Source organism: Vespula vulgaris, chromosome 1 (genome assembly GCF_905475345.1).
Source record: "Vespula vulgaris chromosome 1, iyVesVulg1.1, whole genome shotgun sequence".
NCBI classification, from domain to species: Eukaryota; Metazoa; Arthropoda; class Insecta; order Hymenoptera; family Vespidae; genus Vespula; species Vespula vulgaris.
The window spans coordinates 4,150,900-4,167,508 of record NC_066586.1 but is presented as its reverse complement, the minus strand read 5'-3'; the positions used below and the strand labels follow the sequence as shown (position 1 = coordinate 4,167,508).

At 30.2% G+C, this 16,609-nt stretch overlaps 2 protein-coding genes and 2 long non-coding RNA genes across 7 annotated transcripts in view; 2 read left to right on the top strand and 2 right to left on the bottom strand.

Annotated features, from left to right (window-relative positions):
• Positions 1-216: 216 nt before the first annotated feature.
• On the bottom strand, positions 217-1,154 carry LOC127066562 (uncharacterized). Its single transcript, XR_007782424.1, has 2 exons — positions 842-1,154; positions 217-693 (listed from the first exon to the last, which is right to left on the bottom strand). It is a non-coding gene; the product is annotated as an uncharacterized LOC127066562 (long non-coding RNA).
• On the top strand, positions 618-10,179 carry LOC127066507 (NAD-dependent protein deacetylase sirtuin-1). The gene is made up of 10 exons (XM_051000344.1): positions 618-765; positions 2,030-2,159; positions 2,243-2,477; positions 2,584-2,799; positions 2,893-3,100; positions 3,433-3,591; positions 4,127-4,403; positions 4,511-5,364; positions 5,461-5,700; positions 5,891-10,179. The coding sequence occupies exons 1-10, from the start codon at positions 618-620 to the stop codon at positions 5,983-5,985; spliced, it is 2,562 nt and encodes an 853-aa protein (XP_050856301.1). The 3' UTR covers positions 5,986-10,179.
• Positions 10,180-11,709: 1,530 nt separating this feature from the next.
• LOC127066567 (uncharacterized) lies at positions 11,710-12,835 on the bottom strand. Its single transcript, XR_007782430.1, has 2 exons — positions 12,753-12,835; positions 11,710-12,211 (listed from the first exon to the last, which is right to left on the bottom strand). It is a non-coding gene; the product is annotated as an uncharacterized LOC127066567 (long non-coding RNA).
• Positions 12,810-16,609, top strand: part of LOC127066406 (ankyrin repeat domain-containing protein 17-like) — a 19,244-nt gene continuing 15,444 nt past the window's right edge. For 2 of the 4 annotated variants that reach the window (XM_051000142.1, XM_051000131.1), the window contains exons 1-2: positions 12,810-13,145; positions 16,504-16,609. The exon at positions 16,504-16,609 is cut by the window's right edge and continues 338 nt beyond it. In XM_051000142.1, coding sequence (XP_050856099.1) covers positions 12,942-13,145; positions 16,504-16,609 — 310 coding nt within the window. In that variant the 5' untranslated portion in view covers positions 12,810-12,941. Of the gene's footprint in view, positions 13,146-14,743; positions 15,187-16,503 lie in introns of those variants that run through there. The other 2 variants (XM_051000151.1, XM_051000158.1) reach the window with 2 other exon arrangements.

Genomic DNA, 16,609 nt, shown 5'->3' with positions numbered 1-16,609 from the left:
TCAACGAGAGAACAATTCAGAGAGAATTAATTTTTCTTATTTTTTTATTTTTTAATAAAACAACGCATTAAAATAAAAAAATGTAAATTCTCCTACTTGAATTATATCTGACATACATACATACATACATACATATATATATATATATATTTATATACACGTCAGGTATACACAAGAAATACCTATAGATCTTAAGGAATACTTTATCACACCAAATGATAAATATATATTATATTAGAAAATAAAATACATACATAAATTGTATTTTCCTTATTACATTTGATATTTTTACATATTGTAAAATAATGATAACGGTTAAAGTTTTATGAATTTATTTAATGAACTAAATGCGATTTCTTAATAAAATATATGATGTTGTATGTGCGTGTATTTTTTTAGGTAGAATTGTAATCGAGGTTAAAACATAAAATATATGACTATAATTTGCAATGATAGTTTTTGTGCCATTATTTGATTTTATTGTTAAGTGGTAGAAATCGGTCTAGTTGCCGTCACCTATTCCCATCTAAGACCAAGGAGGGGATATTGTGGACAAAAGCGACCTCTGTTAGGCTACCGGCCCGCTCATCAAAGTGTGCAATGCATTGCTGTTGAAAATGGCGTCGGGCTCGGAGGTGCCAGAATATTCGTCCCCAGCAAAACGGCGAAAGGTCGACGGTTACGACTATACGTCTATCAACAGTATTGAACCAGATTTCAGAGATTGCGAGATCGTACGTGACAGAGCGAATGAAGATTTTGAAGGTATGTTCGCAATATTATGAACGATTAATTAAAGAAATCGACAAAAATTGCAAGATGGCGGAGCGAAAGGCGTCACCTCATTTTCCATGGTCTGTCTTAGCTTGATCCTGTTTGCAGCGAGTACTGAGGACGCCATGACAGTTGCGCTTCGTGCGTCGTATTTTCTAAATACTTTACTTCTACCGCAGTTAACAGTTTCCTCAAGCAACTTTATAAGGCCGGTATTCTATGATTTCCTTGCTATTGGTCGCATTTTTTTCAATGTCGCGTGTAAAAAAAGACAGAAGAATTTTCCTTAGAACATAAAGCATTCGAGGCGCGTATCGAAGGATTAGTGTGACAGTAGCATCTCGGTGCGCTTCATTCGCAGAGATTCACAGATGGCACAATTCTCACATAAAAGAGAAACGTAACTGTTTTCCCTTCATTGCGCATATACATTGATAGGCGGGAAAAATATGATATCCCACAAATATAATCATTTTTATAGAATATATATATATACATATACATATAATATGTATATATATGTGTGTCTATATACATATATATATATATACACATATATATATAATAAAAGATATTTTAATAATAATTCATCGACTTTATAAACGGATAGCGATTTTCCAAATAAAACCATTTTTATTTCCCCTCTATTAATAACTGTATCTTCGGATATAACCAATATTAGTTTTTCATTTTTCATTTTTTTCATTTTTTTTTTTTTTTAAATATGAAAACGATTTATCAAATATATAAATAATGAGATGAAATTTATATATAGACATATTATTTTTAATTAAATATTAATAAATATAAGTCTACATCTTTTCGAAATAATAATAATAATAATAAATTAAAAAAATTAATATAAAATAATAGAGATAGATTTCCTTTTATGATCATATAAAATAATTTTGAAATCTATATTTATGATTCATTGATACCAAAACAGAATTTAATAGATTTATGTATTCTATTTCTAAAAGAATATATAAAGTATTAGGTATTTTTTATACAGAAATTTAGAAGAAGAAGAAAGTATATTTTCATTTGAAATAATAATTTATAATTGCATGAATATACTGATTGAAATAATCTTTAAAATTAGATATGTATAATATTCATTAGAATCTATATCATAACAATATATAGTTTTTTTTTTTCTTTTTAATTATTCCTATGATTATGTGAGAAATTAAAATTTAACATTAATCTTGTGTAATAAAATAATGAATGATTATTTTCTTTTACATATATATAGAAACATCGGGTACAGACAGCGCATATGCTGAATTAAGCGATGAATCCAAGTCGGCATCCACTTCTTCAGATGCTACAAATTTGACATCTTCATCTAGAATTGATTCGACCAGTGACGATACTGGATGCCCGTGAGTTGAAATCATTAAATCATATGATTATGTATTGTACTTTAAATATTTTAAGTTATTTATTGTTATCATTCGTATATTAGGATTGACACTGCAGATGAAAAAGACGAAGTGTCATCGACAGTATCCAATTTGTCCGATTTATCAGGTTTATCTGAACTTTCTGGTAACGGAGAAGTTGGTAATCAGTGGCGAAACGCCTGTTCGTGGGTGCAAAAGCAAATGTTAACGGGTACAGATCCACGAGATCTTTTACATCACCTACTCATGGATTCCACACAGATTCCAGAGCAGGTTGATGACCTGACGTTGTGGAAGGTATATATTAAATAATAGATAAAATATAGATATATTAAATAAAATTATACAAATGAAAATAAATAGTGATCAGAATATGCTAATGCTAAGCAATTCAACATTTTAGATAATAATAAATATGATGTCTGAACCACCACGAAGACAAAAGTTGAGGCATATAAATACGTTATCCGACGTTGTTAGATTAATTCGCAATAGTAAAAAAATCATAGTTCTGACAGGCGCTGGTGTGAGTGTGAGTTGTGGTATACCTGACTTCAGAAGTAGAGATGGTATATATTCAAGACTCGCTCAAGATTTTCCAGATTTACCCGATCCACAGGTAGTGCAGAATAGTAAATTTGATTGCTTCAGTATATTTGATTTGATTTCACACATTTATTTTTTATTAATATCTTTACTATTTATTTCATAGGCTATGTTTGACATCAATTATTTTGGCCAAGATCCCAGACCATTTTACAAATTTGCACGTGAAATATACCCTGGACAATTTAAACCTAGCCCCTGTCATAGGTTTATAAAAATATTGGACAAACAGAAGAAGCTTTTAAGAAATTATTCACAAAATATCGATACTTTGGAACAAGTAGCTGGCATTGAAAACGTGATAGAGTGCCACGGTATGTAAATTCGATATTCCTGTGGTACAGGCAACCCTCCTATAACGCGGTTAATTCATACCGTGTTGTAAGAAGCTAGGAAGTAATACAAATTAGGCGAATACGTTTCGTATAAAACCGTGATATAGGAGGGTATTTCGCAACATTTGTACCGTGTTATATCGAAACTGTGATCTCGGAGTATCGTGTTATAGGAGAGTTGCCTGTACTCAAGAAAAGATGTAAATGTAAGATCGAAAGTATCTCTCGTTAAATAGAAAAAATATTGAAATATTTTAATCATCTTGGTTTTTGTTATGTATTCATTTTTTTTGTGTTTCTTTTTCTCAAAGGCTCGTTTGCTACTGCTTCCTGTACAAGATGTAAATATCAAGTTAAAGCGGACGACATCAGAGAAGATATTTTTGCCCAAAGAATACCTTTGTGTCCAAAGTGCAGAGTAAACGCCCTACCTTCGATAGCAGAGACCAACCCCAATGAAAATTATAGAGGTAAATGGATGACCTATTTATATTTGATCTCCGCTGATAGTATATTTATTTGCAGTCTTTCATAATCTGGCTTATCAGTTTCTATGGTATGGAAACTTAGCTATCTAGAGATAGTTTCTGCTATTAGCCTTTCCTATATTGTGTCGCGAGTCGATGGCCATGTGAGAACATTATCTGCTCTTCTCGGAATACATCTTCGCTAAATGATGTTGCCATTTACACTGATCCACACATAAGTCGATATGTCAATCATAACTGCGAGTAAAACCTCGCTTATTAATAAGCATAATAAGGTAAACTTATAAAATTGCATCAAATAACCCCGTAAACGCCAATCAGACGTGGTTACGGGTTTACAGTTTACCGCTTGCCATTTTATCACATTTGACATTTACGATTGAAATATGTTATGATTGAGTAAAAAAGACGCCATTACTCTCTGAACCTGATTTTTCTTTTTTTTTCTTTTCTCCCATATTTAATTGAAAAAGTCAATTTGGTATTTGAAATGCATTTTTGTCTCTTTAATTTTCAGATCTCGTGTCTCAAGGTATTATGAAACCTGACATAGTCTTCTTTGGCGAAGGTCTTCCGGATGCATTTCATGACGCCATGGCAAAAGATAAGGACGATTGTGACCTTTTAATTGTCATTGGATCATCTCTGAAGGTTCGGCCGGTAGCCTTAATTCCATCATCTATTCCATCTCACGTTCCTCAAATTCTCATCAATCGTGAATCCCTGCCGCATCTCAAATTTGACGTTGAGCTACTAGGAGATGGTGATATTATTATAAATCAGCTTTGTCATTTGTAAGTTGATTTTGATTTTTTTCCCCATCTTATATATAATGATTACGATATTTCTAATATGATTTCTTTTTCTTTATTCTTTTCTTTTTTCTTTTTTTTTTTTATAGAATGGGTGATAATTACAAAGAAGTATGTTGGCGTGAAAAAGTCCTAAAAGAAGCATCTCAACTATTACCATCGCGTTGTGTACCGGACGATACGTGGGAACAAAGTCAAGATATTGCCGATCACACAATATTACCACAAAACAGTACAGACGATATTTTAACATCACATAATATTTCTTTAGAGAGTCCAAGCAATTTAATAATCAATCCAAATCCGATAGCTCAATACGTCCAAAATACAACAGACGTATGTGTTTCTTCAACTTTCCAAATTACTCGTACAGAAAATGTAGAAGAAACATATAACTTGGATGAAAGTCCAAAGCGAAGGTTAGACATTTCCAGTAATGAAAATAGCCCTAAAAGAATGAATCTTGGGTGCCATTCCGTTATAAATTACGTTGCATGTAAGGATACAACAGAAACTAGTGATCAAACGATACATTCTATAGAATCTAAGAATCATATTATATCTGTGGAATCAACGTCTGAACATAATGGCCAAATTTATAACTTAGAGGAATGCCAAGTGGCTCCAAGATTAATCGAATTTCCTTCAATCAATACGTTAACGAACATTACGTCAGAAACAAATCGATTTGAGAGTAGTAGGGAAGAAATTAAAAAATCTGATGAAGAATCCACATTAATGAATCATGTTGGATATGAAAAAACTGTTTTTAAACCACGTCAAACCTCTATTGATTCGGCTATGGATTCTGGTATAGGTGATAGTTGTAATAGCGTTGATAGTTCAGAAGAAAAAGGTGAAATTGGAGAATCTAAGTCCAATGAATTAGAGAGATACTGTTGGCCTCCTAAAATCAGAGAAAGTCTTGCTACTAGATTACCAGGTATATATAAAAATAAAAATATAATGTACATTTTTTATTTACATCTTAATTAACCGAATATAAACTTCAATTTGATAAAAATTTTTATTTTTATAGATAATTCATATTATCAATTGACACCTGGAAGATATATTTTTCCTGGAGCAGAAATATATTCTGATCCCGAAGATTATGATAGATATTCTCTATCAGCAAATTCCGAAAGTTTTGATAGCGATAGTGAGTCTTCGTCGGGTGACGAAGAGGAGGAGGAGGAAGAGGAGGAGGAAGAAGAAGAGGAGGAAGAAGAAGAAGGTGAAGGAGAAAGGGAGCAGGAAGAAGAGATACATGACACTTGTAAGTTTTTTTTTTCCTTTTCTTTTTTTCTTTTTTTTTCCGTAATATTTAATTTCCTCAAATTTAGCATACTTATCTTCTCACGTTTTGAGATGAAAAGACTAATAAAAGAAATATATTTGTCAAAAGTTTCAAATTTTTTTATTAATTCTTTTCTTATATTTATTTTTATTTTTATTGTTCTGTCCAGGTTCCACTGATAATTCAACAGAGAAAGTTAACAATGAAGCCGAAGACAACAATGTAAACTGGGCAAGTAATTCGTATAGTGGTATACAAAATTGAACATGTACAGATATGTGGCAGTCAATTTTAGTCACTGTTACTTTAATGAATTTTTAGCAGAATTTGATGATATCGTTGAGTAGTTAATGTACAGTGCAATTCTTATCGACGTAACACAAAGCAATGTTCGAGATATACGTTGTCATACACGGAATACACACGAATGAATTGTGTAGAGTCTTCTTGCTTGGTAATTAGAATTAAGTTGTATCAGGCGGTAGAAGCAGAGAAGCTTATTTATACGATTCATTAGACATGAGATTAATGATACTTGACCATAAAGTATTACCACCGAGTACTGAAATATTCAGTTTTTACTCATGGTTGTAGACTCACAAGTAATTCAAGGTTGAACTTCAGTCGTTGAAACATGAGTTACATTACAAATGGTGTAATATATTTCACAACCTCAACATATACATTCAATGGTATACAAAATGTACATGTTCTTCTAATATGTGTTACTTTATAATTTCATTTTAATGTATTCACAAAGTTTGCTAGATAAAGTAGTACAGATGAAACTTTTTGCAAACATCGAAAGTAATCGTTGTTTAGAGTTTTTAAATACAGCTTCTACAAGCTGCATCTTATCGTGGTTTTTTCTTTATAGAAAATGCGATGTAGATTGAATACAAAATCACATTGTGAATATAATAATTATTGAAAGACTAATTTCATGAAAATGATAAGTGTTATATCGTTGTAAAGTTACAGTTTCAAAAACTTATCTATCGGTTTTTATAAATTGAAAGCATTTTTCTTCCAATAAGATTAGAAATCGCATTTCTCGTGACGATCTCCGTGTATCGTATTTGATAATATTTAAAATGAAATGAGGTACTTTAAATATTATTACATCGGCGTATAGATATACCAATGTAACTAGAACTCACACAAATACGTTATATATTGAGGTTTTCTCTTCGAGAGATACCAGTGATTATTCTGTAAGTATATTGAAATCCTCTTTCGTATTATTATTATTCTTATTCTTATTATTATATACTTCTTCTTTCTCTTCTTCTTTTTCTTCTTCTTATCATTATTATTTATCGATCGATTCTTTATAAAGGGATATGTAAATATAAATATCATAATTATACCATGATTTCGTATTAACACAAAAAAATCATGAGACGATAATATAACATGCAATAAATGTTCTTTTGTCCTTTGTATTTGAGAGCCAAAGTATTGAAAGGATTGTAAATATCAAGCAATCATATATATAGAAACACGTTTAATATGAGCACTTTAGATTACCGACCATCTCGTGCAAAAAAAATACATTTAATATTAACATTTTAATGTTTTCAACTAAGGTAATCACACTCAGTATGCACGTGAATTTACGCTATAAGTAGAGATTGGCACCGAAATAATAGAGATACGAATATAATTAAGTCGAAGAAAATCATTGCCGTATATTTCTTTAAGACGGTTGGTAAAGAGGTCACAAAATTGGTTTTTTTTTCGTTTTTCCTTTTTTTTTTAAATATATAAAATCTTTATTGATAAAAAAGTTTTGAAGAAAATTTTTATGTTTCACTTAGAATCCTGTGACTTATTTACACGTTAGTGCTCTTATTACAATTTATGTTTTCTATCAAATCCTGTTTTTGCTCCAATTATAAACTGTATATTACTATTCTTCTTCTTTATCTTTCTTTGTGATTCTGCAAAGAATAGAGATATCAATTTTTTTATTGTAACATGTTTCAGGCTGAGATAAAAGTTAACTTTTTTTATAGCCTCGTTCGAAGATTAGTGGTATATATATGTATTTTTTTTATACATATAGATTCTATAGATTAACGTGTTATGTCTCAAAGTTATCGATTTTTTTTAAAAAAAAGGACAATGAAAAGTTTCTTAGAAAGTCACGTTCCTCGAGTATCGTATTGGTGACAGAAAAAACCTCTTTTCTATATAGTAATTTAGATTTTATATATATATATATATATATATATATATATATACATATATATACATATATATACATATATATACATATATATATACATATATATATACATATATATACATATATACATATATATACATATATATATATATATATATATATATATATATATATACATACATACATATATTGTACATCAGCACGATTAAACGATGGTCTTAATGATTTGGCAATTAATAATTTAAGCTTATTAAGTTCGACTTTGTTTCATTGGAGCACGGGCGAATGTACAAAGCAATGTTGGATAGCTTCGCATTGCGTGTTATTTTTATATGAATGAAAAAAAAGGTTAGATTAGTAATTTACAGGATATAAACACAAAGAACAACAATGCAATAACTTTCGACAAACCATTAGCAACAAATCGTCATATACGATTGTTATATTTGCAAGATAATTGCAAGACGATGCATTGCAAAGTTCAAGCCGAAAATGCTAAAAAAAACTTATAAAATTCAGGCATTTTGTATGAATGCATCAAAACGAAAGGATTTGTCAAAGTTATTATTGCAGGAGAAAAAAAATAATAATAAAAAAAAAATGAAATTGTACAGAATGATTATATGCGCAACAAGCAGATTATGAATACAATAAACGTTAATGTGTACTAATAGCAATGTCCCTCTCCCCAAAAAAATATCGGACATTGCTTTACGAAATTTGACATATAATGATAAACTACGCATATAGGAAAACACACGTCCGACTAGTTACTAGAATCTTGCACTAATTAAAGACATCTAGTAATACATTTACTAAATGTGGCTAAAGAATTGAAGTTTTCTCTTCTAAGTTTCTAAGCCGCGTATTCTCTTGTGGACGTTTATTATCATATACCTGTGAAGATTCCAACGCAGCGAAGGATTGAAGATTCTTAATCTGCTCTGTTACCTTTATATATGTCCTATATATATAATATATGGGTGGATATACACATACATTAATGTATGCATATATATATATATATATACAGACATATATTTTGGTTCCTAACAGTAAGAGTCAATTTTATAAGATTAGACGAAGAGATTATCTTCTGCTTTGTACAAATGGCTTTATTTATCATTGTTTTGCGAAGTAATGTGCAGGAGAGGCAGATTAGGTATTATTTTATAAAAGGCTCCCTCTCTTTATCCACACCTCGTTTTATTTCTATTCTTCTTTTATTTATTTAAGATGTAATGAGAGCGCGCATACACACACACGCACGCGCGTACGCACACACACACACACACACACATACACATATGTACACAAATTACAGAACAAAAAGTTGGTTTTTATTATTGCACCCAAAGTTACACAAATCTTTTGGAACATTATCTTTCTGCTATCGATAATATTTAACATGGTAGTTAAAGGAATGTTAGTTTAATATATTAACATAAAAAAATTAATAATCTCTTTTTTATATATTCTTAACTCTTATCTTTTGCTCATTTAGATAATACTGGAATATACAGAATTTTATATAATTTTACTATGTTGTATATATTTATTACGAATATATTAATTATTTTGAAAGTATTATTCTATGTCATGATAATTAAAATTTGATCATATAAAGTACGCGATCGATTCAGAAAGAGAGGTGTTCGTTTATGAAGATTTGACAATCATGCCAACTTTTTTTTCAAGAGTACTGACTTTTTGTATAAATGCGTCATATGTAAATATTTATTATTTTTACTATATGTAACAGATTATGGATCTCGTCGTATTAGTTGAGATACGAAATATTGTATGTGAATCGTATAATTTATATTCCAATAATATATACATGTGCGTGTATGTATGTATATAATATGTGTATATATATATATACGTGTGTGTATATATATTATATGATATGTTAAAAAAAGTTAAGAGGATAAAGAAAAATTTATTTTTACGATTCAGCTAATGCGGCGAAAATAGTAGAAGCAGTTCTTGATTTTTTTATAATTTGTTATTCAATCTAACGAATGTTAAAAAAAAAATGTTCTCTATTATAAACGTTGTAAGTTTTGTTTTTTGGTATTACTAACGTGTAAGCTTAATCTTTTAAATTAAACATTTTTCTATAATAGCAGCTACACGATTTATTCTATCACCCAATGGAGCCCCCAACAAATTATTATTGATTCTTATGTTTGCATTTAAATAGAACGAAAAAATAATGTAACAAGGATAAATGTACAAATAAAAATGAAAGCGAGTATACTCAGTCTTGTCTACACCTTTATTGATAATGTAAAAAAGGGATCATTTTGATTTATATGCTTGACGTGTTATTATGTACAAGTATGTTTGAAAGACATATACTTGTATTTTAAGTCTTAATAATTATTGATGTTGTGTGTATAACAAAAAATACAGTAAGTCATGACGGCGATTTAAAATAAAGAACATTGGATGCAACTATAATTAATAAGATAAATTATACGTTAAGTCTTGTTAAATATAAGCAAATGCGGTTTTATGTGTAATTTACTCAAATCCATATTTGAGAATCATTAGAAAAATGAATGTAAGATAGTCTCCTTTCTCACATTTAGTATATAAGAGGAAAAAAAATTGAAATAATACATAAGAAAAACAAGTACAATGCATTAAAAAGCAATAGTGTTAAGGCGATACTATATACTGCTCGAAGTACTTTTAGATATTTGACATTTATCATATTATACTTTACTGCAAAGCTTTCTACTTTTGATTCCCTTAACAATGCTATATGATAATTGCTTAATTTATTTACTGTAAAGTAAACAATATTAAGACATTATAAATAATTGATTAAATATTTTATAGTTATTGTAGAAAATAAATTACTTATGTGTTTTTATAAAAGATATGTTTTCATTTAAATCAGAATAATTAATCTGATATACATTTTTACTTCATTTGATATACTTTAAATAAAATATAATCAATTACTAAAATGTTTTTTTTTTTGTTGTATTTATCTTTTTATACCTAAATATATATAATGTACAATATTTTTGGTACATCTAAATATCAAATTCTATTATAAAAACTCATTGTTAAAGAATTAATAATTTTTGATATATTAATACTATAAGTTCAGAATTACAAGATTTATGTTATAAATTTATAATTTTTGCATTAAAACTTAATATTTCTGCAATATAATCACACTGATCAAAGTTGATAAAAACAAGATGAAATAAAGCTGATATTAATAATATAAATGATAATAAAATTACAATCTTATAATTCCAGTCAATCAATATGTCTTACAAAGGAACATGAAAATTGTAAAAATAATATGTTTGTATAAATAATAACATCATTACAGAAATTTATATATTTTAAAAGTAAGTCATTTAAAAAACAATTTAATAAAGATTAATAAAATTACAATTAACACAGAATTACAACCGAAGTATATTTCAAAAGTTCTTTGTGTAAAAAAATTCTATAAAACGTGATTATGTTTAATTTGTGTATTGTATTACTTGTATATTGACTACTTTTGAAGAATACTTAATCTAATTTTTAGATGTTGATTTAAAAAAATTTAACATTGTATTTGATAATTTGAGCTTTAAAAGTATCTATTTTTCTTTTTAGCATTCTTTTTTCTTTAGGGCAACGAGGTCATTAGCTTTATCTTCTTTATTTTATAGGATTCTTTCTATCTCTTAATGACATCTAATCTGTTTCTTTTAAATATAAACTACACAGTAATTTGCTTTCCCAAATAAATGAAAAAGAATAATCATAAAAAAACAACTGTTTTAATATAATTATAATATTAATATTTTTAAAATGTTAACAATTTTTTAATTTAATAAAATATTAATTAAGTATAAATATATTATATATTACCTTATTATAATTATATAATTATAATTTTATTCATGAAGCTTATCACTGATACATAAATTACTAATTATTTATTTAAATTATATATAAGATACAAAATATGAAATTTCATTTTATAAAGTACGAGTAACATTATGATTCAATTAAACGTTTTACATTGTTGATATTCCATAATAAAAATTTACAAATTGTATCATGTAAATATACTTTATCACTGACTAACATTTCGAAAAAATAGTAAAAATGGCGGATTAGAAGTAAATTCATTTTTACAACGTTTAGAACACACGGAATCGATGAATTATCATTGGTCAAGAAAAGAAGATGGCGGATAAGAGATGCTACTTCACTTTTTAAAACTAGAATATTCTACCACTAGAAACGTTCTTCTTACATATGTACTTTATATATCTGAAATAGAGATATAATATAAAAGATGAAATATATGTTATGACACGAATAAATAAATTGTTAATACAGATAACTTAGATCGATATAAAATATAGTGAATTTTACATTACGTAATTAATAATTATTACCTTTATAATATATAATATGTATGAAATAACAATTTTTTCTTTGTAATTTTTATTTTATAAAAAAAAATATACCTTAATAGCTAGTTACACTATATTCGTGCTTTTAGGGACAAGTTTCTTTTAAAGACAATAAATAATTTAAGGGGAAAAATGTATCTTCCGGTCATTTATTAAGTATTTGAAACTAATGACGCATATGACAGTTTGTCGTAAAATTTTCTATCGAATTATAAATAATAATGACAAATGCATGCGCGTAACGATTACACGCATATAGAAATCAAAGTGCATATTTCGTGAATATGAAATTAAACGCATACAAAAGAAAACTAAAGAGAAAAAGAGAAATAGACTTGGAAGCGATTTCAAAATTGCGCGCCAAGAGAAAGGCACTGTGACCCGTCGAATCATACCAAATCGCACGAACGGCCGAAAAGGCATCCGGGACTCTTGCTGTCGGCCATAGTGGAAATGGCGGGTGTTAGCTTACGTGAATGACGGCGATCGTGCTTGAGATTATCGTCAAAAAGCAAGTGTTCCGTGTGTGTTTCGCGGCACGGAAGCGATAACTCAGTGTCATATGATTCATCTGGAAGGTAAAGATGCAGAATGTAGCACAAGGAACAACCTCGGATAGCCAAAAACACGAAAAATCAGCGAGCGTTCACCACGATACTGGGAAGACGTCGTCGACTCCCCAGTCCTCGAACTCTAGTCCCACCAAGTCGGAAACCGAGACCTTTTCAGAATTGCAGCCACGCTTTATGACAGACTCGTCGGAGAGCGAAGAAGACAGCGTTTCAGAGGTAAACGCAAAACCAACTTATATTAAGGAATAATATCTTTGTGATTCGAGGCGAGAAACAAGAAACATGGATGTGTATGTGTGTGTATGTGAGAGAGAGAGAGAGAGAGAGAGAGAGAGAGAGAGAGAGAGAAAGAGAGAGAGAGAGAAAGAAAGAAAGAAAGAGAGAGAGAGCCCGTCCCTGCATCGAGTCATCCGTTCGTGATCGCTAGACTTTCGACGAGCGCCTCTCTCATGGGACACGTCAATCGCGACGAGTCGCGCGCGTGCATTTCTACTTCATTAACCAAAAATACGTTCCTCGTTTTTCTAGGAACAAGACTTATATGCGTCTTCTTACATTAGTGCCGGTACGATGAAAAAAACGATTAATTTATAAGAATTTATTAGGAATTATTTTGTTAGGAACGCTTCTCTCGCGTTTTTTCGAGATCTCTCTCCACGTAGTAGTACGCATGTACTTATTACCATTAGGTACGATCTCATTTCGATCCAACTACGTATACATATATATATATATATATATATATATATATATATATAGCATACGAATGAAGTCAAAATTTTTTCAGCAAAAAAGAAACTATTCGAAAATGATTAATTTTGTCATTTCGAGTTCTTGCCATCTCGTTGTATAGAAATTTTTGTATCGTCGTCTACTAGGAGCCCGTTGGGATCATTCTCTCGTCTGACTTTGTATTTAACATCGAAAACATTCTTTCTTTAACAAATGTGGAATTATGTGTCGTATATCGTAGCTTACTACCTTCGAAGGGAAAGGAAAGAGGAAGTAGAGGATAGAAAAGGATAGATGAGCGGGAGGGGTAGCGAAAGAGGAGTGGGAGGAAGGGAGAGGAAAGAGAAAGAGAGAGAAAAAGAGAATGAAGAAAAGGAAGAGCGAAAGAACGAGCGAATGAGCGAACGAATAAACGATAAAGGAAATTCGCATAGAGAAGTTATATAATCGGAATGTATGCGTTAATAGGTAGCGAACGCCAGTGAAGATTCAGTGCACAAGAGACAATTGCAAGTCTTCTCTGCTCTTGCAAAACGTGCAGACGATCCTTCAATACTTTCCTTCTCTCCTCTCATCCTCCATTATACTGTCTATCTATCCCTCTTTTTCCTGCATCTTCTCCGAAGCTCGTCCTTCAGCACTTTTATATTACTCTCTTGGAGACAAAGAAGTCCATAAAAATTATCAAAAATAATATGAAAAGCCGTATCATCATCGAAAAACGTATCTTATACGTATATCATTGGTGCCATTCGGATGGTTAAGATTCGTGTGCCATCTCGTGTCTCTCTCTTTCATATATCCACATGACTGCAAGTGTGTATATACACGCCGCTTGAAATTTCTTAGTGGCATGCTGCATAACCATGCGCGTGCGCATACACGGATGGACGCGCGCGCGCATGTACGTATGGCATGTCTATGAATGTACGCGTACACATACTCGCGATGGAACTTGCGCTTACTGGATACGGGCACGCGTGCGCGTGTGTGTATATGCGCTTATGTACGCGTGCGCGCACGCGCTCTACGCATATAGCGACATGTATATGTATATAGCATTGTACAAGTGTATCCTTGCTATATAACCATGTACTATGTCGGGCGCCACCCAGCGGATTTCGTTTGTATTTCTCACGTTTGGTGCGTGTTCATGAAGGCTTGTCTGCTCGTTTATATATTCCTCGCTCGCTCGGTCGCCTTCCTTCTTGTTGTTGAACGCGTGTGCGAGGAAATACTCCGGAGCAAGACCACCATATTCTATAATTTACGAAAAACCTTCGCAGAATTTCGTCTTCTTTCTTTCCCGTTCTTCCCCTCCGATCACCTTTCTATCCAGTCTTCTTCCTGTCTCTTCCCCCCTCCCTCTCCCTCTCTACCGCTCTGTCGTTCTTTTGCTCTCTTGCGCGCTTTTAAGATCGTGTTCGTTATTGAAAAGAGTGGAAGACAACGGTCGTGAACACAACGCGAATGCGCCTGAACCTATTAATTTTGGAACAGGGCAAAAAACTAAGTTCTAGCGTAGGTACGCATGAATAGTTAAGCGAGGAATTGCTAGCTTTGTGTGTGCTTCTTGGAATGGCTGCACATTATTCTTGTAACCGTTTAGTTGCCAGGTTATTCTCATACTTTCACTCGCGAATTTCTTCTTCATCTTTACATATTCATTTTTACCGATTATTGTAAAACGAGAGGTTTTTTTTTTATATTAACGAAGTTTAAATGGACGTAGTACGCGTTTAAATTCCTTCATTTACATTCCTCTTCGTTAATTCAACGTGGCCTTTATACTATATATTATTCATCGTCTATAAATAATTTATATTATTGCATTGTGCTGATATCGCACTTCGTTTTATTAAAGATTATAATTATGTTATATGGTTGTGCGTAAAAAACGTTGATAGCTACATTTGGCGGAAATAACCTCAATTATCTAGGAGCGTCACGTTTTGTAATCGTGTCAAAGCTTGATGATAAAGTTATACCACGTTGTTTAAATAATTATACAATGAAACGTATTTCTCGTTTTATTTTCATTATTCAATTATGCTCTTAATTCTATAAAAAAAGAACAATCATGACGACTGTATTTGTTATAGGTTTTGTTGTAATTCATGGTAATATGTAATTATATTTGTGTTCCTTTATATGTTCACTTAATATTTATTTACTGATGTGTTCTGTGACCAATTTATTGATCAATTCATTATATTTGATTATAGAACAAAGAAACTTAACAATTTGTAATTAAACTTATTTACTATATTTTTATTATAAATCATTTTTAAACATTAGTGTTAAATGTAAACCATAAATTTATTATTTTTTATTATGTTCACTAAAATTTGTTTGATGTTGATTTGCAGAGATATCTTGTTATATCTGTAATCAAGCTTTATCTGTTGTTAGTAATGAAAGGTATCTTCTTTATGTAGTTAGCAAAGTTATGTATCTTGCTTGTATCTTCTGTATTTGTAATAATCTGTGCTTTTAATATTTCTTTTTTATTAAAATTAATATATATTATTTTACTTTATAAATATTTTAAGATATTATTTTTCTATTGCAAGTTTATAATATATTTGATTTTTTATTTGTATTTTAGTTTTAATTAAAGATTATATAATCTTTTGATTTTATTAGCAATTCTATGGAAAGAGTTATTTCTTTTTTTCTTTCTTAACTTAAATGTCTGACTATTTCAAGAAACTTTCTTACTTCAAGAAAAATATTTATCTAAATATTTGTATTCATACTATCAATTAATTACATAGTCAAAGCTAAAGTTGTTTTATATTATGTATATGTTTTATTTGTACATTTTTTATAATAATTATAGGTGGAGTGTTTTGCAATTGATCAAGTTGAATTGGATGAAGATAATCATCTAGAGTCATCCAAGTTTCTATTGAACCCGGAGGACCCTGAAAGGTCAGTAGATCCTG